This window comes from Oryzias latipes, chromosome 23, assembly GCF_002234675.1.
Source record: "Oryzias latipes chromosome 23, ASM223467v1".
Taxonomy (NCBI): domain Eukaryota; kingdom Metazoa; phylum Chordata; class Actinopteri; order Beloniformes; family Adrianichthyidae; genus Oryzias; species Oryzias latipes.
This window is the reverse complement of record NC_019881.2, coordinates 5,633,349-5,660,703: the sequence shown is the minus strand read 5'-3', so window position 1 is coordinate 5,660,703 and position 27,355 is coordinate 5,633,349. Positions and strand designations below refer to the sequence as shown.

At 39.6% G+C, this 27,355-nt stretch overlaps 1 protein-coding gene across 4 annotated transcripts in view; it reads right to left on the bottom strand.

Moving 5' to 3' along the window:
• Positions 1-1,333: 1,333 nt before the first annotated feature.
• The window catches only part of dock4 (dedicator of cytokinesis 4), a 152,657-nt gene continuing 126,635 nt past the window's right edge, over positions 1,334-27,355 (bottom strand). For 2 of the 4 annotated variants that reach the window (XM_011490916.3, XM_011490917.3), the window contains 10 exons: positions 23,326-23,409; positions 23,071-23,190; positions 22,582-22,703; positions 21,042-21,162; positions 18,331-18,412; positions 17,210-17,319; positions 13,661-13,733; positions 10,550-10,666; positions 9,763-9,824; positions 1,334-4,878 (listed from right to left, as the gene is read on the bottom strand). In XM_011490916.3, the coding sequence (XP_011489218.1) occupies positions 4,423-4,878; positions 9,763-9,824; positions 10,550-10,666; positions 13,661-13,733; positions 17,210-17,319; positions 18,331-18,412; positions 21,042-21,162; positions 22,582-22,703; positions 23,071-23,190; positions 23,326-23,409 (1,347 nt within the window). In that variant the 3' untranslated portion in view covers positions 1,334-4,422. The remainder of the gene's footprint in view (positions 4,879-9,762; positions 9,825-10,549; positions 10,667-13,660; positions 13,734-17,209; positions 17,320-18,330; positions 18,413-21,041; positions 21,163-22,581; positions 22,704-23,070; positions 23,191-23,325; positions 23,410-27,355) is intronic. The other 2 variants (XM_020714318.2, XM_020714319.2) reach the window with 2 other exon arrangements.

Sequence of the window (27,355 nt, the reverse complement as noted above, 5' to 3'; positions counted from 1 at the left end):
ACCGTCGCCATTTTAGCTAGCTCGCACATATTTTATCGAAATAGCCTTAAACTGAAATATGCGATACCCTGGCCCACACTGAACAAAACGATGTCACATACGACAAAATCGATAAAGGAATGTGGCCGTGGTAAACAAAAAACGATCGCTGACTCGGCAAAAAAAATTTTTTTCGGATTTTATTTTTAAGAATCGGCTAACGAGACCCAGATAACTTTGTCGGGTATATCCAAAGAAAGTTTTGAAATCATTACGTGATGGCGACACGACCTACGGTTTGGCGGCCATTTTGTGCCAAAATCTGCCATTTTGAGTTTTTCGCGTTTTTACACAATATAGAAAAATGAACTTTTTTTCGAGCGATTTTCACGAAATTTGACTCGCATGTCCGTAGCATAAGTCTACAATAACCTCTGGAGTTTCGTCGACCTTTGACCTCGGGAAAAGGCAGCCATCTTGAATTTTCTGTAAAAAACACCTTTGCCACTGGATTCAAACGTAAACTTGTCGTTGGAATTTTTATCGATAGTCTCCAAACTTTTTGGGCATCAATGGCAAGCTACTGTGGAAAAAATGTTGGAATTAGAAGTTGTAGATTTTGAACGGCGTGCGCGTGGCAAGCTAGCAAAGTGGCGCACTGTTATAACTCCCATGCCTTTCAATACAATACAGTGAAAATTGAATGAATGCATTCATGCCTGAAACTGAATACATTGAAAAAGACTGGAAATGGACATATAAGGAATGTGGGCGTGGTTAGCATAAAACCACTGTTGCTAAGGACAAAAAAAAGTTTACTTTTACCGATTTATCCGAAACTGACGTCAATCTGTTCGTCCTCCCGAGGGGACCAAACTATAAAATGGTTGCTATGGAGATAAAATCAACAGAAAAGCCGCCATTTTGGAAAAAGTGTTTTTTTTTATCAACTTATGACATATAGCTCTCGCTAATGGAGGAATGTGTTTTTCTGAGACAGTTGGTGATGCTGATCGCAATGCTAGCACTTTTAGCCACATTAGCATAGCTAGCATTGTTAGCATAATTAGCAAATCCAGCCTTGACTAGCTTTTAATTTGCGGGCTGTGAGGGCGGTGAGGTCAGCGGTGGTGCGTAGAGTTGGGCGTGGAGGCGGGTTGCGTCTGCGGGCCATACAACGCCGCTTGCGGCTTTATTCTTTCTTGTTACCTCAAGACATATTTTGTGTAGAGGCCAGTGTTTCATTTAAAAATGTTTCTTTTCAAATTAGGGATATTCTGTATATAATTCAACATATAAAAATATAAAAACTAAAAAGCTGTTCCTCAACATACCATAGACACCAAGCATTCAATCCATTTCTGTTTCATCAGGCAGTTTATTGAACTTTTAAATGAGTCATTTGGCATGACTTTAGTTCTTCTACACTCACAAAACAATAGAAGTTTAAACATTTATAATAATCATTTTGCTGCTTTAACATTACATTCAAAGCTGTAAATTGTTATAGCTACATTTTGTTAAAAACACCGTATTTACATGAATTGAAATACACAAATTTTTATATTTGGCGTACTTACATTAATCTCATCATATAATTTACACGCTCTTTAAGTACTGATTAATATGAATATTTAATCTCCAAAAAGTTCACCAAAAGAATTTAGAAAAGAACATACAAACAATCCCATCTACTTTTTGTTCCTTGAAAAAGGTGGCAACTATTTGAATTACTTCATCTTTTTTGCTAAAAATGCAGTTTTCCCGTATTAAAAAAATGCTGAAATATGCGCACCACAAAAGAATCAATTTCACTGCTGCAATGCATGACTTGGCTGAAATGAACAACTGTTTGTAGTGCAGTCCATACACATCCTTCTTTTTGACAAGAATCTGTTTGAAAATGTTTTTGATGCTGACATTCACGTCTTACTCTTCATCTGATAAGGAAACTTCCTGCTTAAAAAATAAAAGGAATAAAAAGAGGTCACCGTTAAAGGATTGGTTTTAACAGAAGAGAAAACCGCGTTTGTGCTTATCTAGATACAAAAACAATTGTGAATAATTTGGATTTTACAGTTAAAGTTACTTGAAATGTTCTTTCAAGTCTAAAAAAATTCATTTTTAAGTCTCCTTTAAGTAAAAGAAGCTTAATTTAAGAAAAAACAAAATGGGGAGCAAACTACCATTTACTTAGCTTTGGCACAAAAATGATGATGGCGCTAACTCACTGAACTGGTCAGAGAAGATCTCTGGGTTTCTACGCCATGCGGGAAACGACAACGTTCACATAAACGGCAACGGCAGTGCAAGGTCGGGTTTGTGTGCATGTGTTTGGTCCAAACTCATGACTTGATAGTAAATGAGACACCTTTTCTTGTTGACTTTTGGGGGTTTTGCTTTCACACTGGGCTGTTGGGTCTGGACTACAGTTGCTTTGTTTGCGAGATGTGAAAACGCACCTGAACTCTGAATCTATTCAATCAATTCAATCCATTGATTGAACTCTTGTCTGCCTGAAAACAGTTGATCATCATTCTGGCTAAAATAAGCAAAAATTAAATTTTCCAAAATAAAATATAGTCTGGTATGCTTTTTTAGATATTCTGGTTATGCTTACCCTCCTGGATTTGTTTTCTGTGGTACATGGCACTCAAAAAAACTCAAAATGTTTTAGTACGTCCTTGGTAAACTATGAAGCCGCACTGTTTGATTGTTGGGGTATTAGAGCCTCGTTTCCATTTATGGTCCGGTCTGGTCCAGTTTAGAATGGTCCAGGCAATTCAGGTGAGTGTTTCCATTCAAAGTTAGACCGTCACGGCACATGCGGGGTGAAGTTAATAACAGCCAAGGAGGTCATACGCCAGCTCATTTTTTTCCTTTTTGGCTTTTGGTACTTCGTATTTACAAAACATTTAATGTTGTTTGAGAGAAGATTGCGGGCGACGAAGATAAATACATCCGCTTTGTTGGAGTTTTCTCCTGTTGTAGTGACCTTCAGCCTATCAATGGGTTTCAACAGTAACCAATCCGTTCCATTTGTCCATCGACCTACAACCAACAGGGGCCCAAAACAGTTACGATCCGGTCTGACTGAATGGGTCCTTTTTCTAATGGAAACGCTCAAATTAGCAGAGTGGAAACGAGACATATGGATCCCACAGTCAGGCGCCTGGTAGTGATGCGTACTGTGCTTCAACCATTTGAAGTAAAAACGTGAGTGTTGAGTTGTCAATAAAGTTTGACTTGAATATTGTTTTGAACTTTCTGCAAGGGGTAATTATTGCAAAAATAAATGGGAAACATGTAGATCAACAAAAAAAACAAAAAACTTCCCATCAACACCTCTGACCAATCACCTGCCTCTTGGCCCCTACAGGTATTCTGGGTAATGTAGTCATATACCACATTATCTGACTGTTTTGTTTCACTTGATTCCGTGAAACAGCCTGAAATAGGCTGTTCATTCTCGGTTTATTAATATTGCGCTTTAGATTCTGGTGGTCCGAAAAATATTATCAGCAGCGCTGGCGAAATGCAATAAAAGTATGGAGGAAAATAAACAGCGATTATAGAGATTGTCTCAAGAACGGGCTGGTTTTGTTCTTGCTGCTTCATGATCGTTTTGTTCAATACTGCCCCCCAAAGGCCAGCAGAAAAAACTACATGACATTAAATTAATTTAGAATTAGAATTTTTTTTTTCGACTTCCTGCTCATTCCAACAGAGTCCACTACCTCAGTGTGAAAGCCCCCAAAAATTGTGAAGCTGAGAATTCAAGTCTTCAAACTACTTACGAGCTTTACGTAAAATTATGAGAATTCCCAAAAAACTATTTTGTGCCAAAAAGAGTTGAACACATATCCTCAAAGACTGCATTAAAATGATCATATACGGTCATAAATACAGTCTGAATGTGTCAGATTAGGCGCAAATCCACAACTCATCTTCCTCACATCTTCCTCACTTCATTGAAATGCATACTTGAGGCCCTTAGCACCTTTTTTTGCTGTACAACATACAAATACGGAGTTGTTAAAAAAAAAAAACGTGCAAGACTCACTGATAAAAGACTGTTTCCAATACTTAAGGCGAAAACAATTCTCATTTATACCAATATACATATATCTGAGATTAGTACTCATATCAAAGTGGTTTTTTTTTATCTGGAGTGTTCCGTAATCAGACCTAATGACTGACCCTGCTCTCCTAATCGATCATCTAAAGCTGAAAGTGAAGAACGACTGGGATCAAATTCACATTCCCTCTAGAAAACACAAAAAAGGGAATTTTCTGCTTAATTTAGTTTGATCTGTTTCTGACTGACAGGTTTTTCAGTGAAATGGGAATGAAGATCACAAAAAAGAATGAGTGCTGAGTAGAAAAGTGCAAATTATGCCAGTGTGTGATGTCCCCCCCCCCCCAAAGCCCCTGAACTAGCACCTATAGTTGGGACACCTTCCTGGGCAGAGATCTGGGTTTGGGGACTCGCGGGTCAGCAGTTCCGTCCAGTTTCATGCTGCCAGTGCGCAGCTGGTGGGGTTTGGGCGGCAGAGCCGGCGGGTCTGTTTGCGGCGGGATGGAGAGGCTGTGAGGCAGCGGCACGGGCCTGCGGGGGTTGTTCCTCTCGTACACGCTGTAGGGAGGAGGGGTCTTGTTCTCCCTGCGGATCGGCTCGTCCGAGCCGCTGGAGGTGGAGTTTGGGAAGGGGCCCGGCGGGGGAAGAGGGTACGGCGGGTGGTCCAGCGAGGGCAGCTCGGTGCCTGAAGCCTCCGACACGCTGCAGCGGCTCAGAGACGAGATGCCGCTGCTGTAGCTGCCGGACAGGACGGGCGAGTTGGACACCAAGCTGGCAGACTGGCACTCGGTGGGCGACGGCGTGAACGGCGGCACCGTTGACTGTGGAGACAAAGAACGGATGACAGGAAAATCAAGCTCCCTCTGAAAAGTATTTCATCATGTAATCCAAAAACCGTTTTCAGACTCAATTAACTCCTAAAATAGCAGCTCAAGGGCTGCAACAACATTTTATTTATGGGACCTCATCACTGCATGTTGGAGAGACTACAGTTCTAATAAAACATAGAAATTCACCAAATGTAACATTTTTTACGCATAAATGAATGGATCATACGGCTTTCAAGATCCACAATTTCCTTTTATTCAGCTATTAAATAAGGAGTAACAAACTGGCCGTAGGTGTTTGAACTTTTTTTTTTTTTACATTAATTACATAAACAAAGAAAAATGATAAAATTATCCTTTATGAAAACAACCTTCAGTTGAATACTTCCAGCGTTTTTTTGCTTTCAGTTTTGAAATTTGAAAAATATTTTTTAATTGCTACACTTCAAACGATTTTTTTTTTAGTTTTAAATGGCTAAAATAACAGAATATTTTTCCCACCTGAAACCAAATCTGTCTTTTTTGTCTAGATCTGTTACGCAAAAAAACTTTGAAAATCTCAGATTTTCCACTTTTCTTTACAAAATTTTTTTTTTTATATATAAAAAGTGGGAGGAAATAATTTAGTCATTCACGTTTGTTTTGTCACCTGGTAACTAACTTTTACTTCCTTTACTTTATAAAACTTTCCCAATAATGTTTTATTCCTTAAACACTTCCTGTTGTTAGTTGTGTCATGGTCCGGGTGAATACTCGATTCTGATTGGCTGCAGGGTGTTTATTAAAAAATGATAATGGACACCTACAAAAGAAATTTTGATCACGTAGCTTGAATTATTGCGCTGGCCTAAACCCCACATGATTTCCAGAAAAACTGAAACTTGGAACGTAAGTTGATACAAGTTATTCATCAATTTATCCCAACAATAAGATGAGAGGAGAGATCTTTGTCCTTCCAAGGGCTTTATCCCTTGTGCTATCTTGTGGGGTCCAGATGACCCCACTGGGGTCATCTGGACCCCACAAGATAGCACAAGGGTTATGCTGCACATGACAGTATTTCTACCCAATTCAACACCAATGTTATCGATAATTTAAAATAGGTAACTATCTTTTTGTCTTGCTTACGATACTGCTTGATAAAGAGTAAATACACGGTAATAAATAATGCTGTTATTACTAAATGAATGAAATTGTTTATTTGTTGATTCCCATTTATTGATCAGAATAAAGGTGGATATTTCGCACAGATCTAAGCAAACCAAGAAATTTTACTCGTGGACTTTGATTCTTTGAAACGAAATTATGGACAAAAAAAAAGCGGAAGGAGATGAACTTTCCACGACGAGTCGCACCACATATCAAACAGTTCGTTTGTTGTGATAAACAATTTCAACCAAAAAAGTATTAATAATTGATGTGATTTTTTTTTTCCTCGTGTCCGTGACATAAGCAGGACAACGCCCTTGGAGACGTCCATTGTTAGAAAAACAATAGACGATGCAGAGGCGTGAATGGTTGGCATGTAATATTTAAGGTATATTTTTTTCCCTAACAAAACTTTTAGTTTATATATATATATATATAGACCCTTTATATATATAATTATATATATAATTTTAAGTGACATTTCTGCTTAAAACAGTGTGTTGCTCCCAATAGAAACATTATTGGAGAATAAAGTAGAGTCTACATAAAAGACAGGATGAGCTGCTTTTTTCTTTCTTATCTCCATGAATGGTCGTTGTTCACTGAGTCAAGAAAACACAATATGCCGCACTTTCTTCATCAGAAAGCCTAATCACTCTTCAAACTGTTTTTCTAAGCAATTACACCGCGCTGGCACTGTATCTGCTGAAGCTTAATTGGATGTAGTGGAGTATGGAGCTGATCTGTAAGGTTTTTTGGTTCATTAAAGGGTTTGGCGCGTTCAAGTGGAACAACCTTATCAAGGGAAATGAAAATCTATACGTTTAGTGAAGCGCTGATAAGGAATTTGAACTTCTGACTGGCTTCTCTCCATCGAGTGTCGGCTCTGCCGTCCTGACCAGTCGGTGCGGGTGTGTCGGTATGCGTGCTGTGGGTCAGCGGGTCCGGTAGCGGGCCCCCCTGGCTGTACTGAGTGGTGTGTGTGTTTGGCATGTCTGCGGTCACGCGGCAGATAATGGGGCCCTGCTGGAGGTCTGTGGAGGATCTGTCCCTGGGTGTGCGGTGATGGGCAGCTCGCCGCTTCCCTCCGAGGCAACACACACAAAGACGCTCGGCAACATGCGCGCACGTCACCGTGCGCTAATCTGACTGATGGAGCATGCTGAGCGCCGAGCTGTCACTCACACTCGGGTATCTCTCTGTCATTCCACATGACGACCACACAGGCAGATATGTTCTCGCACATACATGAGAAGATTTCACACCTGCGGGAAAGCTCCCACTGTTTCCGGGGTTGTTTGTGAGAAAAGCCAAAAAAACTCCCAAAGAAGTGACTTGAGTTCAGCCGCGTATCCTCACCCTCATTAAGAGCTCTCTCAGCGCTTACTTAACCTTTTCCTGTTCCTCCTCTGCTTCGGCTTCCTGCCTTTTACTAATAAGAGGCTCATTAACATGAATCAGAGCTTAGAGACAAAGTGAGAATAATCAGTTATCTGTAGTAAGATTAAAAAAAAATCATTTTGAGGTCAAAGACATTAAAAACTTATTTCTACCTCTCTGTTGATAAATCAACCAAAAAAGAAAAGTAAATAAGGTTCACTCTCTTTTAAAGACAAAGCTAAAGCGCTTAAAGAATCGGTGACACGATCCCTATAATGCAGTCGAGGCCCTCCAGGCAGTCCTGTTTCAGGCCTCTTTGGGACAGCCGTGACATGAAAAGGACTAAATCGGCAGCGGCAGAGCTGCTCTCAGCTTCACTGAGCAGTAATGCGGCGCTCCTCAGTCTGGTGGAGAAAAACCCAGGAGCCGCTCTGAAGCATGTGAGGCACGGCAAGACAGGTCACAAAAAAAAAAGGTCTTTCAACGACATATTTGGTCTATGAGTTGAAAATCGAGTTTCCGTGAACAGTGAGGGACAAATTTAATCTGAAAAAGTTAAATCAGATAGAACGGTGGTCCCTTGTTTACAGAATAACGTTGATAACCTGCAATACACAAAGTCGGCCAAAGATTCAGATTTATTTTAATAATTATTCTAGATGCTTTCATGCTGTAAAATTCCTAATGACACATTATCCACTTTCCTCAGAGAGACATGAACATTTTCACTCCTTTTTCTCTTGTTCAAACTCTCAAAGTTCAAACCTTCATCAAAATTATGTCAAAGATCTGATCGCGATTGAAGATTTGTGTAGATTTGACAAACTGAACCCGTTCTGAACGGCATGAACAACTCTACAGCCAATCAGGATGCAGAACACAAAGCACTGTAAAAAGAAAAGAAAAATGTAAAAAGGTACGCAAACTTTTACTAAAAATAATCAACAAAGCCGTGATATAGCAAGAAATTACTGTTTAAGTATTTGACCCCTTTCTGAGGGCGGGGTCAGCTCTCATTTTTATATTTCAAATCTTTTCTTAGGGTGTATTCAGACTGGACACACCTGGTTGAACAAAAGTTTGTTTCCCTCAATAATTCGGACCACATTTTCAGTCTAAATACACCCAAGCTGACCAAATCGCTCTCAGACGCGTCTTTGGAGGTGGTCTCTGTTTGTTTCTAGTCGGACTGAGCTTTGGTTCGCCCTGAGATTCCTCAGTCCGAATAAAATTAGCTCTCTGAGCGAAACAACTGAACCAAAACGGCAACTGTAGCTGTGGTGGTCACATGATCTAAACACGGACAAATGTAAAGCCACGATTGTCGCGTTATCAAATAGGAAAAAAAAGAGTCCAACTGTGTACTTGTTAGAACATTTATTTTAACACCTCTGTTTTACACACTTTACTGTGTTTTGTTACACGGCACGCTCCCGCGCTGCTGTGATTCTAAAAGATGTCTTGTATTTTTTTAACTGAGTTCTCTCAAAACAACCGGACCAAAGCAGCATTAAAAAGTGTAGAGCTTGACGTTGACACAGACGTTCAAATTGGTGAGCGAAATATGAAGTTGGAATGAAGTAAAAGCACAGGACTTCCATAGTTTCTGTCTCTAGTTGCTCTGCCACGCCCTCATAACTCCTGACCAATGAATGAAGACATATTTAGTCACATGGTTGTGTTTACAAGCTTTGTTCCAGGGCAGGAAAGTCCTCTTGGCGGCAGATCAAAGCCAAGGTTCTGGACTTGATCCGGACCAAATGAAGCGGACTGGGTCCAGAACAAAAGACTTTTCTAGTCTGAATACACGCTTAGTAACAACAGTCCTGTGGTTTACGATTGGGGGGAAACCTGTCTGAAAACTGCCAAAGACCCCTCCTATCGACCTTGACGTTCTTCTCCTCGAGCCGATCCTTTGTGTGTTTCAGGTTGTTGTCGTTTGCGAACACTTGCAGCAGCTGCTGTTGTCTTTGTATCGAACCGCTTGGCGATGCGTTCAGGTTGGCGTCTACAGTCGTAACGTCCTCCAACAGCTCTTTGGCCTTTGTGGAGAATTTTTGAAACTGATTGGCCGCTTTTGTGCACAGGTGTTTCTAATAAAGGCAATGAGCTGTAACCAGGTGCCCCCCCCCTGTAAATTCAGCTCATTGATGAAAAACACCTGGGAGCCAGAAACCTTGCTGATTGATGGGGTATTTCTTACTGTCTAATTGTAATGTTTTCAATCTTATGATGAAAACCTACTATTTGATTGCTAAATGATTTACTAGGAACATTTCTGCGGATGTCAGATCGTTGTTTTTTTTTGCCCTGGCTGCACGGCTTATTCTACTCGTGGCGTTTACTAACCTTCTGGGGAGATCTGGACGTGAGAACCGGGGATTGGGACCTCATGTTTTTAGCTGAGGATCCTAAGAGAAGAAGGAAAACAGACAAGAACAAACTCAAATCAGAGAAGTGTATTGTTTTCTTTCCCCCCCCCCAGAATGACACAGCATGAGCCAAACAAACACAAACACACACACAGAGCAGAAAGGGCCCAGCGGCTCTAAGCATCGATGAATCCAGCGAGTGCTGATGTTCTGCAGGTCCTGCACACTGCCTTAAGCTGTTCCTGCACCCAACATCTGCTTTAGAACAATACACGCCAAGAAAACGGGGGAGAAGAAAAAAGGGGGGCCATCTGCTGAATTTGCCAGTGGGCAGTGCACTAAAACCACAGGGAATAAGTCAAGTCTGTTGCATCTGTAAATGGGCAAACAACTAAAACACAGTTTAAGTCAATGGCAGACAAATGGAATAACATGCATCTCTCTGGGGGATTGAACAGGAAAAAGCCTCGGAATGGAGTGGAATTTTAAATCAGCATCGACCCAAGGAACCCCCCCCCCCTCCTCAGGTGTCTGGAAAGATTTCCGGACTCAGCTGAACCGGCGTGTTTCATAAGAGGACGTTATCAGAATTTCAGGTCAGTTAGTATTGGGAAAAGCTGCCATCTGGCACCAGGATTAGAAGCTGACAGCCAGACTCAGATGGAGAAAACGCCTCAGCAGAAGGAGTTGGTTAGAGCACCAGGTGTCAAAAGCCAGACTGGAAAATTAGTGGCATTCTTCAGCGGAGGATCTGCTGCTTTTACCTGAATATGGCGGCCTAGGGGGAACAGGAGGGCATTGCATTTTGTAGACAGAGTCAGAGAAGGACGGCCCGCCCTCCTTGACACTGTCTAGGCTCCAGCTACTGGGAGTGGGTCTCACTTTATGGCACACAGAAACACCACAAGTCACATCTTTGCACAAAACATCACACAAACACGTTTGCACATTAGGTCATACGATGACAGACAACAAGGATACAAAATGAAAAGAAAAACCTAGTCCAATACTTTTTGACAGTAAACAATTTTGACAAATATTTCCTTGAAGACAAAATGTTATAATAAATCCTAGGTATAAGCACAAATAAGAGTGTTTCACTGAGGAAAAAGTGGATTTACCTCATTTTTTAAGGTATAAGTCATGGTTATTTGCATAGTTTGGCCTGGGATAGGACTTATACTGAGGAGCGACTTATTTGTGGTTTTAAAAAAATAAATATTTGTTGTTATTTTTCCAATAACAACTGATTGCCCTTTAGCAACCGATTGTTGTACTTTTCTCCCAAAACTGTGACTGAAATATGTTGTTTTTCTTCTTTAATTTACATTTTTTGGCTCCTGCGACTTTTACTCCAGTACAACTAATACTAATACTTGTAATCAGAACAATTTACATTATTGTTTGGGTCGGTCCACTTTCACAGCGCACTGGAAATGTCACAGCTGCTAAGGTTCAGAATGGCTTTATCGATGTGGAGTCACAGACATATTAAGCCTTTAACATCAGAGCTTAAGCTTCAGTGTCGACATTCTTTCCACTTCTGTAAACATTTACGCAATTAACGTAGTTCTGGCGGATTCTGAAGTGGAGAAAAGCAGCGTTGCGCTGTTAAGCAACACTTTACGTTAGGAAAATATTCGTGTGTTATTTGGGTGTCGCCAGTGTTAAAAGGTTCAGCATTCATCTTGCTTTACACATTTTGTATATATAAAAAAGTAAAAAAACGTAAGAATTCATAATGTTCGCTCTAAATCACTGGTTTTATAGAAACTGACAAAGGAAAATTTGACAAATGTTTATTTAATTGAACTGTGTTTCATCAGAAATCAAATTGGGAAAAAAAATATGTTTATGGATTTAACCCTCTAACACCTGAGATGTCGCCATTGAAACCCAAATAACATACATTCTTTTTGGTTCCTTTTTAAAAATATTCTGCCTCTTTTGTGCAGTTTAGTCAAAATAAAATACTTTCCTCTGATGCATGAGATCTGACATCCCATCATATTTTTCCAGCGCATTTATTCTCTCTATTGCATTAAAAAAAACAGTAATAGTTGGTCCTTTTTTTTAAATAAAATCAGAAATGTTGTCTGTGTGACTGAACACACAGCATGTCACAATAGTGTGAAGCAGCAGGAAAAAAAGAATCACGATTTCTTGGTCTTTCATCACCATTAGCCATTCAATCACATCTAAGGAAGTTGTTCCCACATTTGAGGCATTGTAATTTGACATTACAGGAATATTAATAATATATTTTGAAAAGCTAAAAACATCTAATTATCTGAGGGAAAATCTAACATTTATTTTTGACCAGAAAAAGATGCTGAAAATTCAGATGGAGTTTTTTTTTTTAAATCATTTCTATCTTTTCCTGCATACATCTTTGCACAATTCTCTGAATCTTTAGGCTTTCTAGAAGCTAGCTCCAGTCCCACAGCTACTTTAGGTGCAGATATATTCTGATGCTATACATACATTGAGCATGTCATGTTCAAGACCGCGGGTTCTTGAACACGCTAGCCTTTGGAAGAGGCTTGGTTCAAATTGTCAAAATGATGCAAATCTTACTCCAGGATTCTTTCCTACACTTTAAACATCTCTATTCCGATACATGAAAGACATGGTGTCATATATTTCTTACCAAGCACAAACCACAATTAATCTCTCCTTCCATGATCAACTTTCAAACGGTTGGCATTTCGGTGAATTAAAAAGGACGCCATCCATACGTCATTAATAAAACCAAGTCCCTGATTGGTCAGTGCAACTGGTTTAACTTTCAATGTCTGTTCAATGGTCACATTTCAGAAGTAGAGCTTGAAATTGGATTTAAAAACTTGTGTAGCGAGGCGTGACCGCCAGAGTTTTGAACCCGGATGCCCAAAAATGGGCAAAATGTCCGCAGTGGCTGTGTGACTTGGCCTACAGTGACCGATGCCTGATTATCTTAAGCAGTTATTCATTACTCTTTCTGTTCCACATTTCAGTGTTAGAATGATATCATAACACTTTCTGAGGAAAAATAATTAGCGGTTCAAAAAAAAAAAAGCATCCAGGAACAAGTTTGGTGTAAATTCTCACACCTTTTCTAATTGTCGCGTGCATAATAGGGCCACATCACCATATTGTGGGAGATTTTCTGTCTTCATCTCTCACTTCATTATTCAAACATCGCACTTGAGTCACGCAGAGAGGTGTGTGTGTTTGTGTCTTTGTGTGTGTGTGTGAAACGCAAGGAAGCCATCACATCCAAACTTCGCACTTTCCAAGGAAGGTGTGTTTTCTCTCATCCCCGACTAATTATTTCCTCTCAAGCAGTGAAACTACGCTGCTGGTTGTTTGGTCTGGTAACCTGTAGATGCCTGGATCTTAGCGTGAAGGTAGTTTTTTTTTAACAGTACACCTTGGCTTGAATCTGGAGAATATTCTTTGAAATTGCCAAAGTGGTCTGGCCTTGAGCAGATAAGGGGATGCACTTATTCTGCCCTTTTCCGAGGTGCAAATCTCGCTGAAAGCAGAAAAACCATGTTTGTAGCTAACCAGTTCAAGGCGGCACTACCATTACTATTCACCAGCTCCACGGAGAGGCTCTCTGCTCTTTTATTACCACATTTGGGAAATGCATATAATAAATCCCAAACAAACAAACAGATTGTTGGATTGTCTTTATGTCTGCATCCCCCTCAATGTTGAAATGGTGTGCTTCCAATCAACATTTGGCTCAGCACACAAAACGTCTAGACGGATAAACGCCACCGTAGACGACAAAAAGGTCTGGCGAAAGCCCAAACTGTCTATCGCTGCTGTGCCCTGCATGACTGTGCAAACAAGCTGTAAACAAATACTGTAAACAAGATCATATTTACCTTTATCCGGTGCCGAGAGATTGGGGTCACTCCTTGGTAAAGTGGTATCCGCTATCTGATGAGCAGAAGTTCTCTGCACAAAGAAGAAATTATAGATAAGCAGAAGGAGGGAACTATAAAATAGCAACATGTAAGAGGTTAGGTAAGTAATAGTTTGAAACGCGTGCTGTAAATTATATATGGAAACTGGGTGATGGCTCTCGTGTTGGACATGATTTTTTTAAACCAGGCTTTTAAGAGGCCAACTGCAGAGGAAGTTCAGAGAACGCCAGGAGAGGCATGTTGGCTCTCTGCCCTTTTTTTTAATGATTTAGTGTGCATGTAGTAAATGTTAAATACAGTTGGAAGTTGCTGGACGCAAGAAAATGGGTCACCAAACAGACAAGCCTTTAAACACTCTTTCAACAAGAAAGCATTCATTTTGAATCTCTTCCCCTTCACAATAAAAGTCCAGCTTTCTTTATGATTTTGCTGACATCTGTAACAAAAATAAATATCAAAAATATGTATCATTTTCCAGGAAAAACTGGTTCTTGTGGGTTAATGCATTCACTCAAAACTGTAAAAATAAGAAGCACAGATTTTTTTTTTTTTTAATGGCACTGTTCTTCATTCCTCACATTAGTGAGTTAACTCCACTAGAATCATATTACCTGTTTATAAAAATGTTTAGAAATTAAGCCAGAATTACAAAAGGATGGTAAATTAGGAAATTGGCCCAAAAAAAAACTACCTGTATTAAATTTGATAATTACACTATGCCAACGAAGCTAAGTGTAAAACCATTTTAGTGGTGGCATAATGAGTTAAATAATGTTATTTATTTAATATTACACGTTTTTTGTTTTGGATTTTGCATTTCATTACTGAAAGTAAAAACCAGCAGAATGTGAACTACATATGGGTGAAAATAATAATAATGTTTTTTTTTCTTTCTCATGTCTTCATCTTTATGTTTTATTTTTTTAGGCAATATTGCATTAGCTCTTGAAAGACTTACAATTTATATCTATGTTTCTAAGAGGCTTAATGTTCCATTCAGTGTACGGTATAAAAGGCTGTTTCTAACAAGGACAGCTTTTGTCCTGTGAATTTTCCATTTTAGCTCCCGCTTACTTATAGCTCTCAAATTGAGATAAATTACTTATCAGTACCTTTCCAATTTAAAAGAAAAGAGGCAAAAATACATATAGCTGGAGTGGCAGCTGCCCTTAAGCGGGGAAGTAAAAACAAAAGATTCCTTTCTTAAAATATTTCACCTTCAGAAATAGACGCACACTTTTATTGTGGAATCCCAAATTCAGGATTTAATAGACCTAAGCAACACTTTCACAGATAACGAACACTGCTTTATTGTTGTGAGGACCTTTTTGTTGTACTTGTTTTTGTGGATTTAACACCAAGGGTTAGAAAACAGGTTATTTGTGCCACAAACAGCAACAGCATCAGATGAATGGCCCTGAAAAGCAAACGCATTATCTTCCCATTGCAGTCGCTCTGTCACTATGAGTAGAGTGTGTGATTGTATTACATATTATCCTTCGGCAAGAGAAAGAAGTGCAATATCATAACCCCCTTGTTCCTCCCTGTTGTAGTTGGAACAATGAGTTTGCTGTACATGAATGTGTTTGCAGTGGATGAAGGCTAAACAGACTCTCATAAGAATTATTGTAACATCTGTTTCCGACAAACAAGACTTAGTCACCCGACTTTTGTGTCCTTGAATGCACTTCTGGAGCGCCTATCTTTATCCACCACCATCTTTAAAGGTAAAAATTACATAGGATACATGAAAAATAATAATAAAAATAACAGTAACAACAAAAAAGGTTTCTTTCAAATATTTCTAAAACTATTTATCTCAGAACAACACAACAACAATTCCATGAATTTTTACACTTATGTCAGAACTGATAACTTACTTTTAAAAGTTGTTTGGAATTTTCAAAGCAAAGCGTCTTAAGCCTTGGCTTTTTAGATCAATTTCCTCCTCCAATGTAATCCTTGGCTTTTGCGCACTGTTAGTGGTGAATGAAACAGGATTTTTAAGCCTGCTGAATGAGTAGTTCCTACCAAAATCCACCATAAGCTTGGAGGACCATGGTCCCACCCTATTTTTTGTGTCAGTGGTACTTTTGACTCTTTACGTTAGTGAAGCTTATTGCTAACATACTCTACACACAGATATTATAATCCCCATATTGCTGAATCCATATTTATGCAGTGTTTATAAAGGTATTTTTCTTTTTTACATGTTTTAGCTAATTTAATGTTAATTACCTTATAAAGTTAATCACTATCACTATTAATTGAAGAGGTTACAAAAATCAACTTCAGGATGTCTTACAAACATGTCTTTGGGCATGAATATTTCTACAGTTTGGTATTTTAGGGCTGTTGCTGTTTGGAAGCCATGGTTTCATCTTTGAAACATGGGCTGTGTCTGAATTCCCGCCCTAATCCCTAACTACCAAAAAACTATAGTGCGGAACCATTTAGTGCAATTCAGACACACACTCACCAATACGAGCTTTTTACAACAACTATTTATGAATCCACTGTGTTCTGCGGAAGAAAATCTTGATTGTTTATTAAAAAAATTGCATTTAAAGAAATTTTTTCCCGCAAAAATTGTTCAAACGCAATGCATTGTGGTCTATATTCGCCAAGCTAGTGAGCAGCGATGCACACTAGTTTTGGGTAGAGACTTCTGGAAAATTTGTAGGACACTTTGCTTTAGGATTGTAGCTCGCTAAAAAATGGTGAACGCAATGTATAGCGCACTAAGTAGTGAGTAGTGACGTGAATTCGGTTCTAGCCATGCATGGCCCCGCCATTCATTCTCAATTGGCAGGTTATTATGGTCAGATACCCTAACAGATAATTGAAAGCTTAAACACCTCGACCAATTTTTCCTTTTAGAAAACGTAGAAAAAGTAAAGTAAAAGTAAAAAATTATGCTACCTACAGGAGATGGATTCGTTTGAAAAAAAAATTATGCTTTTATTTTTGAAACCTACAGGAGATGGATTCGTTTGAAAAACGTATTTTAATAAATATAATCAAACCTTCAGCCTTTGAGTCTAACAGAAAAACCTTGCAATGTCAATAATTATAAACAAGTTTGGGTGTTATTGTAAATATGCTAATGTGTAGCAGTGTTTGTATTTTTTATGTGTTACTAACAAGGTTAAAGGTTACAGGTGTTGTAAATACGCTAACGTTTAGCGTGTCACAAACAAGTTCTAGAAAAAAAGTGTGACTGACTGATGGATTTATCTCTGACTATTTTGTCTCGCTCAATCAGTCAGTCCTATAGTTTGGTGCCTCTTATAAATGACATTTTGAAAATAGGCTATTCCTTGATGGTGCGTAAAATCTGTAAGGTTTAAAACCGCAGAGGTGGTTTCATGATGACAACTGCTTTGTTGCAGGACCATGTGAAAGAACAGGAAGATTGTAAAAATGCTTTTTGTGATTTGCTTTTAGATAAATGTACATGAGCATGATGTCAAAGAGTGTTTAGTGTGTTTACTCGTGTGTGCCAACCTGTGTGGCGTCGTGAGGATTGGGGAATATGGCACTGACCGGCCTCTCCCGTGGAGACAAACACGCGTTTTCTCGGGCGTGCTTGTGTTTCTCTGCCATTTGAGGTGAACCTGGAAAGAATGGAATGGGATGTTAAAGGTGTGCGCACACACACACACACGCACACACACAAACAAACACACACACATACACCAGTATGCCCGAGCACATAAAGGTCCAAACAGGAGAAGGTGTTACACTATTACCACAAATACTGGCAATCAGGAAAGGCCACCCTCTCTTCTCTTCTCTCCCCAGCCGAAAGCCTCTCCACCATTTTTTCAGCCTCACTAGCTACACAAGATGATAAATGCCCCCCCGCCATCCCATTCCCTCTAACCTCATTCCCTCACCCTCTCTCGTCTACAGTGGACAATGACAGTTGGAACTTGAGCTACGACTCGGCAGGATCGCATTTGCAGCACAAGCGCGGAAATAAATGCAAAAGCTCACACTGCCACGGAAACGCCTCACGCTCTCAGCACGCCCCCTCTGCGTCCCCATACCATGCGCGTCTTCATCCATCATTAACTAATACGCTACCATACGACTATGAGATGCCAATCGCTAGCTACCTTCAGATAACGCCGCTTTGGCAATAACTCTCAGGAGTCAACAGAGGGCAGTTTTATAGGGGCTCCTCCACCTGCCGACATCAGCTTGCCACAGTGGGAGTGTGCATGTGGTCAGTGTCTTCATATCTCCTTACTGGCGATGATAGGGATTGGACAGAAACACACAGGGAAGATTCCTTGTCTGGAGAGATCTATAGAATATATCGTTCTTCGTCCCATCTTGTCGTCAGTTTTGCTTGTTGCTTTCAGCTCCTTTCTTCCTTTCTCCTCTTTTATCCCGTCCACGTCCTCCTGCACACAACCCGTGCACCGATCTAACCTCGCTAACCTTATCAGACAAGCATCTGCCGTGGCGGTTAGAGAGAACATTGTATCTCACTGAGGTTACAGGTTAAAGGCCGTCTTGCCGGACCTCTCGGTCCGCTTCCTCGGGATGAGTCACTCGGGATCAAAAAGCCCCACTGCAAGCCTGCAGCGTGTAAGGGGATGAAGAAAAAGTCACAATACCTCTGGCACTGGACGGGGCCGAGCTGGTGACGTTGGGTGAGGCAGAATGGTTGGAGCTGAGGCTTGAGGTAGACGGACTGGGCTGCATTTGAGAAAGAAAAAAAACATTTGTAGCCACACAACCGGCAAAATATAACTACTAACAGTTTGTTTTTTTTATAACTTTCTTTGAACTGTTGCCTAAGCTACCATTTTTCAATTAGTCGTTATTGTTTTGGCAGCATCTATTTGGGTTTTGACCTTCTGATGGGAAGAACAGAACAGTTTTTGTGCTGCAGGACACAAAAAAACCAAAAAAAATCTTCAGCTTGGCTTTTTTTTCACACAGCCATTGTTCAATGAATTCATTCCACCTTCACTTCCCTCATGACAGTTCACCCGTTTATTCCCGTCCTTGTGTGCACTTTCGCAAAGCATTGTGGAAGCAAAAGAGGGGAAAACACTGATTTGGAAGAAAAACATGCGGCTAATTCCGTCAGACGGATGACAGTCAAGGAGACTGCACCCCCGCTTTATGTTTGATGCACACACCTGCTTTACACTCCACACATATGCAAAGCTGCAGCGCGTCTTCTGCAGCATTATAATGCAAACACTTCATTTACTGCAGAAAACAGTCTGCCTTCAGGAATGAGCCCTAAACTTCTGTACTGATCCTATTCAAATTGACAGGATCCATTTGTCTCAATTATGTTTTCAAATTTTTATTCAGTAACCAATTTTTCTTTGTTATAAAAATGAGTGTTCACATCATTAATGGTTTAAACTCTTAAACAAAAGGAGAACTTGAATGAATACATAGTATAAAAACTTAGTTTTCTACATTTCCACATTTGTCCTGGTGGTTACAGGTTGGCGCCAGTGTTTCGCAGCGGAGCCACTAGCAGTTTGTAAATGGGGTGAATGGGACTGAAACTGTAAAGCACTTTGGGCTTTAACCCTTGTGCTATCCTAGGCACTTTTTCAACCTTTTTTGAGCCACGGCACACTTTAACCCTGGCAAAAATCCCGCGGCACACCAGCATCCAAAAAAAAAAAAAAGCAGAAATTCATGGTCTGTATTGATCGACAGCCCCCCCCCGCGCAATCTCACGTGTATTTTTGTGATAATTGTGGCAGAAAAATCAGGAAGTTGCGGCTGTTTTTTCTAAGAGATGAACCACCAGCTAAAGACGAGCTCTAGCTGGTATTTTTGTTAGAACTGAGCGACTTTATCAGCAGAATTAAGAACAAGGAAGTGAAGACTTTAACCACTTCTGATTGGTCAGACTGATGACATGTGATTAAGCCTTCAAGAATGATTGGCGAAGACAGTTAAAGGGGCGGGACTTTTCCTTACACATTTATAGCTGCGGCTAAATCGCGGTACCGTGATTCTTATCAAAATGTCTTTAATAGAATTAAATAAACACAAAGAAAAAGTAATTTTAAGATCTTTTATATTCCTAATTACTCAGTGTTTTATCAGGGCCTGTTTGGATGAACAAAGAGCTGATTTCCTGGAGATGGGAAATATTTTTAGATCAGTTAATGAGGGCAATTTCTCCACGGCGCACTTGACCATCTCCCACGGCGCACTGGTTGAAAAACACTGATCTAGACCCACTAGACAGTGCTCTGAACCTTTCTTCTTCAATGATTTGTGATCTTCACTGGTGTTCATGGATTACAGGAAATCTTTCCACCTTTATCCACCTTTGTCATGGTAGGGAGAACACGTCAATGTGAGGTGGGGTCATCTAAGATAGCACAAGGGTTAAAGTACACTCTCTCCTGCTAGCTTATAGCCCTTCAACTGAGCTTGCTATACCTGCAGTTAACCACCAGATGTCCCTGTCCTTAGTTAATTTGAAGCTTTAAAGTTAAGAACATTTTTGAAGCAGACGAAAGGCTTTAATGGTTTATGAGGCTTCGTTTCTTTTATCACTTGTTTTTCTGTTTTCACTTTTCCCACTTTTCTGTTCTTTAATTGCATCTTTCTTTATAGTACTGTGTAGAAAATATCATAGGACAATTCCATGCTAGTATTAGCCATAATGAGGTTAGCTCTGAATTGAAAAAAATCCACAAGATTTTTTTATACAACTCAAAAGCTCATTAGAATCGGTTTTGCCTCTTAATCATTACAGCTGTACAGTTTTTTCTGATATCTCCTAAATAGCTTTTACTATTATTTTGTGGTAAACTAAGTAATAACATCAACATGATGCCAAAAAAATAGTATGAAACCAAATGCATTCAGCTAATTTCATCTTCATATCAATTCTCTTTCTACTACTTTAGTGTAAATTGTTTGCGAAAGCAAAGGCGTTCGATTCTAATTCCATAAATGGCGCCGTCAGTATCCTGACAACAGCCTTTTCCTGCCGGGTTTCTCTCCTCACTTAGGCCTTCCAGGTGCAGCAGACTGCTTGCCAGAAGTTGTCGGCAGCTCTGCGAATTGCCCAAATCTAGTTTAGATTAGATTCGGGCTCCCTGAACGGCCCAGACAAAGAAGCGTGTCTTTATTTGATGTAATCGTGACAATTTGCCAGAGCGGACAGAGCCCCAAATATGGAACAGGGAAGATAAAAGGTCGGGTGAGGGGGAGAAAGAGGGTAAAAAACAAAAACAGTGTTTTAAGCCAAACCTATGGGGAGTACAAGAGAAAAATCTGGAAAATCAACTACTTAAGGAGTGTGTACGAAGTGTTTGGAGTGAAGGAGGCCTACCTGCATGTTGAAGACTTCATCAGAGCTCTCTGACTGTCCCGTGATATTACTGACCTCGTTGGAGGCTTGTGACGATAGAGAGGAGGAGGAATAGCGGTTGACGGCGGGGTAGCTGCTCCAACTTCAAAGACAGAGAGAGACGGTCTTGGTGGTTTTTTGATAAAAGCTAACAGGGTTACGTTATGTTTCATTTGCTTTGAGAGATTTCACTCACCGAGAATCGAGAATGAAGAGCGGCAAGGCCGATTTAAAAAAAAAAAAAAAAAGTCATAAAGCAAAGTGGGAGAAAACACAAAGAGAAAGACAGGAGATGTCAGATTAGGAAAAAAAATATTGATGCGGCAGTTTGCTAAAAGGCAAAGAAAAGAGGGAGGGAAAAAGACATCCTCGGGTTTTCAGATCATAGTTTAGAAAAGGATGAAATCAAAACTCTGGTGGATACGTGAAATGTCACTGGGAGATTGAAGTAATGTGCGTGTCCCCATCTTTCTGTGCCCCGTGGGATCAGACGGTGCAGGGAGAATGTCGCAGGTACAGGGAGTGGAAGGGTCATTGAACACATCAAAACACACACACACACACACACACACCCACACAGTCTGCCTGTTGGCCTCACAGCAGCCACACAGAGGTATCCCTCTGGGTGCCAGCCAGCCAGACGCCCCCGCCTATTATATGCCAACATCGAACCATGTCAGTGAAAGACTGCAGAAGGAGGAGAAAAAGGTCGCTGAGTGTGGCCTTCAAAGCACCGCTGGGACACATGAGGTAAAAACTCCAAAAAGGTGAGATGGAGGCAAAGGTCAGCAGTAAAGGGCAGTCCATAGAAAGATGGTGATGGCTGGGGGAGGGGCTTAAATCTGTAAAACTTTTTCAAGCTTTACAATTTACAAATTTTAAAGACCCACTCTGTCTTTAGATCTATTTTCAAAGTGTTCCCGTTGGTCTTTTTATTTGGATTATGCCGTTTTTAGCCAAAATAATAATAATAATTTAGAAAAACTGCTATTGTCTAGGATAAAGTTTCTGTTGAGCGGTAGTAAATCCTTAGAATATCTCTGAGTTGAGGGTTAATTGTAGCACAGAGCGACTCTCCCCCTCCTTCCAGTTGCTAAAAGCTTTCTGTTCACATGCTCTCCCGCTAGCTTACAGCCCCTCACAACCCCAACCTAACATTATCAGTGCAACAAAAACAGTGAGCAATGTCGGAGCCAAACAAAGACAAACATGGATCAAGTCGTCCATAAGTGGATGCATCAAAATGGAATGGAGCAGTGTATTTTCTACAATGCAGACACACTTATTTTAAACAGCTTTTTTCATCTGCTCCTGATTCACAACAATTTGAATGAAGAAATACTCAAAAATGTAATTTTACGCTTATTTTCTTTAAACATCTCCTCAATCATCTGAAAATTACCTTAAGAACATGTTAAAAACAGTTTTCATCTGAGTGGGTCTTTAAAGTATTTGACATTACGGGGGTTCGTAGTAGATCTTGAATGACGGAAGCTTCATTTTGGTGGAAAACTATTCTTACCTCCGCCTTGCGACCCCTCTGCTGGCGTCTGTGCTAACGATGCTTGGAACTGAGTTCCGGCAGGATCGAGGGCTGCCATTCGTGAAGGGCACGGGGCTCGCTCGCACGTAAGCCGGGAACTCCTGAGGTTCGCAAATTGAGGGTGGTTAAAAAAAAGAACAAGTGCACATGATTAAATGTTTCTTGAAGCCAGAGTGAGGCATGTAAACAGACCACGCTATATGTTGATGATGGAATGCTGTTTAATGAAGGGTAAAATTCCCCTTTAGAAGTGTTGGGGTCATTTACTCTGAGCTCTAAACACAGCTGCCTTTTGGGTTTTTTTCTTTGAAATTCAGGAGACAGCTAGAGTGTATATAGTGTAAAAAAAAAAGCTGTATTTCTAAGAAAATAAGAGTTATAGTTTTCTGTTTTTTTTATAAATTTGAATCCAAGAGTTTGAAACATTTTCTAAATGTTTCAAATGAAACGACAATGACTGCAGCCTACCTGTATGCCCAGACTGGATTTCATTAGATGGAACTGATCCACTAGCTTCTTGTGTAGAGGTCTCATGTCTTGTGGAACAAACTTCTCATGCACGGCGAGGCCGTACTCCAAAATGTGTGCCTGGAGTACCAAAATCCAAACAGAAAGGGGTTTTTATTGCTTTCATCTTTTTTTCTTTTTTTTTTTTTTTTTGGGGGGGGGGGGGGGGGGGGGGATTATTTGCACATTTGTCCCTGGGCATCTCTCATTCCTGACCTGCTCAAACATGAGTTCTCGCAGGCGCCCAATCTTATCGCCATCCTCCGGGTGATTCATGATGTAGTCCTTGGCAAAAAAGGCCTGCGTGGGGGGGACAAAACGCACAACGTTAGTGGAGGCAGCAAACCACAAGCTTTCTTGCTGCCGTGTTACTCGAATCCCGCAGGAACTGAGTCAGGAAATGTGTGCACTTTTGTCAAGTCCTTCAAAACTTGAAGGAAAACTGAGCCAACGTACTGAACTGACTTTCTAACTGGGTTTTGTTTTGTGTTAAAATAAAGGTCAAAGACTAAAGAAGAGGCTTACAAAGCATAAAATACATTTTTTAAAACCCCACAAGAATATAGTAGACTTCAAAATGCAATTTTTGGTTTAAAAAGTTTGTTTGACAGTAAGTTTGAAAAGCTTGGTCAATGTCACTCTTCTTTTCACCTTTTCCTATAGTTTATATCACTGGATAAAACAACAGTTTGAAGCAAGTTCTTGAACTGAAAGTTGTCCACTTTTTTTGGCTGGTCATCAAACTTCACTCTTTCCCAAAATCCAAAACATTTGAAAGAGCAAACAGGTCTTACAGTTACGGGAAATTATGATCATACTCCGATTTGTATGTTAGTTTATAACATTTTAAAATCTAGGTGTGTTTGAGATGATTTATTGTCCAATTTGTTTTCACTACTCGCTACTTAGTGTGTTATTTAGCACGTTCACCATTTTGTAGAGCTGCCCAAATCTACGATTCCAAAATCAAGTGCCCTGGAAATTTCCTAGAGGTCCAAAATGCACATAAATGCACATTAAAATAGCAAATATAGATCCCAGTGCATTGCATTTGAACAATTTGTCATTTAAAAAAACATGTTTTTATATTTTATAAATCATCTGAGTTTTAATCATAAGAACACAGTGGATTCATAAATAATTGTCAAATATTTTTATCTATTAGGTTTTTATTCTGTAAATTGATTAAATCATATTTGCTGTTTTCAAAAAAAAAAAACTAAAATAACCTGTGACTCTGTGAATTGCGTTAAAATCCAGGGCATTTTATGATTTTTTTGTTAGGAAAAAAATTAGGAATTAGGACACAGCCAAGGAGTTTGTTCTGTAATAGTAGCATTAGCGCCAATACTAGTAGTAATATTATTAGTAGCATTAAAAATATCAACAAATGTCACTAGCACATTTACTACAGGGAGTCCTTTAGGGGTTGGGGAGTAGTGAGGGAGGTTACACGTAACACTAATATTTTTATAAGAATTAGAACATTTTTAAATCTGGCTGCAACTTCGTCTTTGTTTCTATTTACTAAATTATCTTCTTGATTGTGTAACAAACCCCCAAGTTGAGTTACTTTTGTTTTTAATTAGGCTTCAATAGAAGTAAAAAAGGTTCCCCCCTTTTATTCCAAATACAAAAAAAAGATCAAAATTGCTTTAAAAAATGTCACTTTTTGGCCAAAAACTATAAAAATGTGAAATAAAATAAAATCACAAAGGGAAAAAATGTCTTTAAACTAGCCTGTAATTATATTTATTTTTGTTGTTAAGTTGAACTATTCTACATGATAAAATGAGGCTGACTTCATAATGTGATGGCTATGGAATAAAAAACTGTGTCTGGGCTTGAATTGGTTTCATTCTTAAAGTGGTCTCAAACCGGAATGGGTTTGTCTATCGTAGAAAACCATCTTCCATATTGGTTATGGCTCACAGACGGCTTTAATTCTCTTAGTTTAACATTTGCCTTCAAGACAACTCAAAGGCGAAACACATTTGATGAAATAAAAAGATGCTCTGTCTCATGTAAATGATTATTTCTTTTTTTGTTTTGTCATCTTCATATATTAAATGCTAGATTCTTGCTGTTTACACTGGCATCAATGCTTGTGAAGTGTCTATGGATTATAGCAAATCCTTTTCAGTCGGCATCAGAGCACACAAAGGAGGAGAGAGGATAAGCTGATGAAAGGAGCGTCTTGCAATCTGCCGTCAAATCTGCCCCAGAGGGAAACATGGGAGGAAAAACTAAAAACAGGGGCAAAGAACCGAAAGGTAAAGGGGGTGTTTACGAAATAAAAGTCCAGAACAGTAACCCTCAAGGACAGAGCTGTCATTTTTTGAAGAGACGGGCAAAGACAAACGATGCTCAAGGTTCAATCAGAAAAGTTTATCTCTATCAAATGACTCACAGACCAAGAATCCTCAAGGTGTTTTATTATTCCAGACCTTAGACTGCAATGTTTATCAAGGAAGCAAATTTGTATGCACTCTACACGATTGCGTTTTCCTCTCCTAATAAACCGTGCTGCACAGATAATCACTTTCAAATATTTTACAGCATCAACAGTACGACAATCTTTTCAGACCAAAGGAAAAAAAGAAAAGAAAAAGGTAGTCATTTCTATGGCAGTTGTGCTGCATTTCATCAGGAACTTTTCTCTCCTGAGGCCTCCGGAGATGGAAGTTAAAAAAAAAAAGAAAAAGATCAATAATCCTTTACAAATTATAAAATTTTTTAGTCCGACTGCGTCGAGTGAGACCCCACCATGGAGTGGCTCAGTTAATCATTAGCAGAGTCCAATTAGAGTAGGAACGCTGATGGCAGAGGAAAATAAATCAGACAGCATTCCCCCCTCAAGGGTTTCGACTCAAACTAGAGCGATAAATCTGAATATTAATAATGACAATTTCTCCCTCATTTGTAGCCAAGCCTCCACAGCTGTCAATCGGCATTACGAGAGTAAATTAATAGATTTAAAGGCGTGGGCCATAGGGTGCTGCAGGATTTGTCCTGTAGAGAAAAATGAGTGTTGATGTCAGCTGTGGATTGTTCGAAAAAATGGTTAAATATGTCCAGCTTGCAGAAAACAATCCAAGTACATGGCATTTTACAGTGAAGTTTAAGGTTTAACCAACAAGCAAAAGAAGATTTACTGTAGCAAAGGTGGAAATCCCAGGTTATTTTTGTATCCTCCAAACCAATTACAGTGTACTTGTAATAAGTTTGTACCCTAGAAACCTTATCTTGTACTCTTAGAGCTACTTTCTCACCGCCCTAAGCAACGCTTGAAGCACTTCCAAACAAAAGTCTACGTAAATTTTGGCTTCCACGTTCAAAACTCTGGCGTTCATGCATAGCTGCGAAGTTTTTATGAACATTTTCGGGCTCGACATTCAAAACCACGTGTTGAAAGTTAAACCAAACTAAACTTTGACCAACAGGGACTCTGATTTGGTAGTGATGTATGGATGGTGACCCTTTCATTCACGAAGGTGCCAACTGTTTTGAAATTGATCATGAAAAAGACATTAAAAATTGCGGTTTGTGCCAGTTTTTCTCATGGAGTAGAGCTGTGAAAGAAAAAGCCTTGAGCAGGATTGGTGAGATTTGCACCGCTTCCAACATTTCACACCACGCCTCTTGTCTAGTAAACAGTAGAAAAGAAAAAGAAACAGAATGCACTGAATAGAATGTGCTTAATGCACATTCAAGAATGCACTTTTAGCTCGTTCTTGAACGCGTGTCACCTCGACGGTGTGAACGTAGCTTTACTACATGTATATTATACCCTGTTGATCCTATAACCCAGTAAAACGGCTAATAACTGCCCTTACCAAATTCATACCCTATAAACCCTATTACCATGGACCTAGTGTGTACATGAAACCTTTTACTCTGTTCACGTATGACTAGTATACCATATAATCCCAATTACCCTGTAGTCATACAGCACATGTACCTCACAAAACCTATTGCCCTGCACCCTTTACTGAACGTATACCCCTATAAACCCTTGGACACCTGCAATATCAGTACCTTTTAAACCTTGACTAACTTTGTCTGTATCCTAAGAGACATCTTACCTTTTACACTTACTACATCGCTACTTTTTAAACCCTTTTGGAGTTTCTTTTCCCAACATCTGTATCTTCGAAAGACTGTTACTCCCTACCCTTATTCAGTTCATACCATATAAACCCAAGTACCTTTCCTTTTTTTTAAATTTCATGAACCAATAATATCC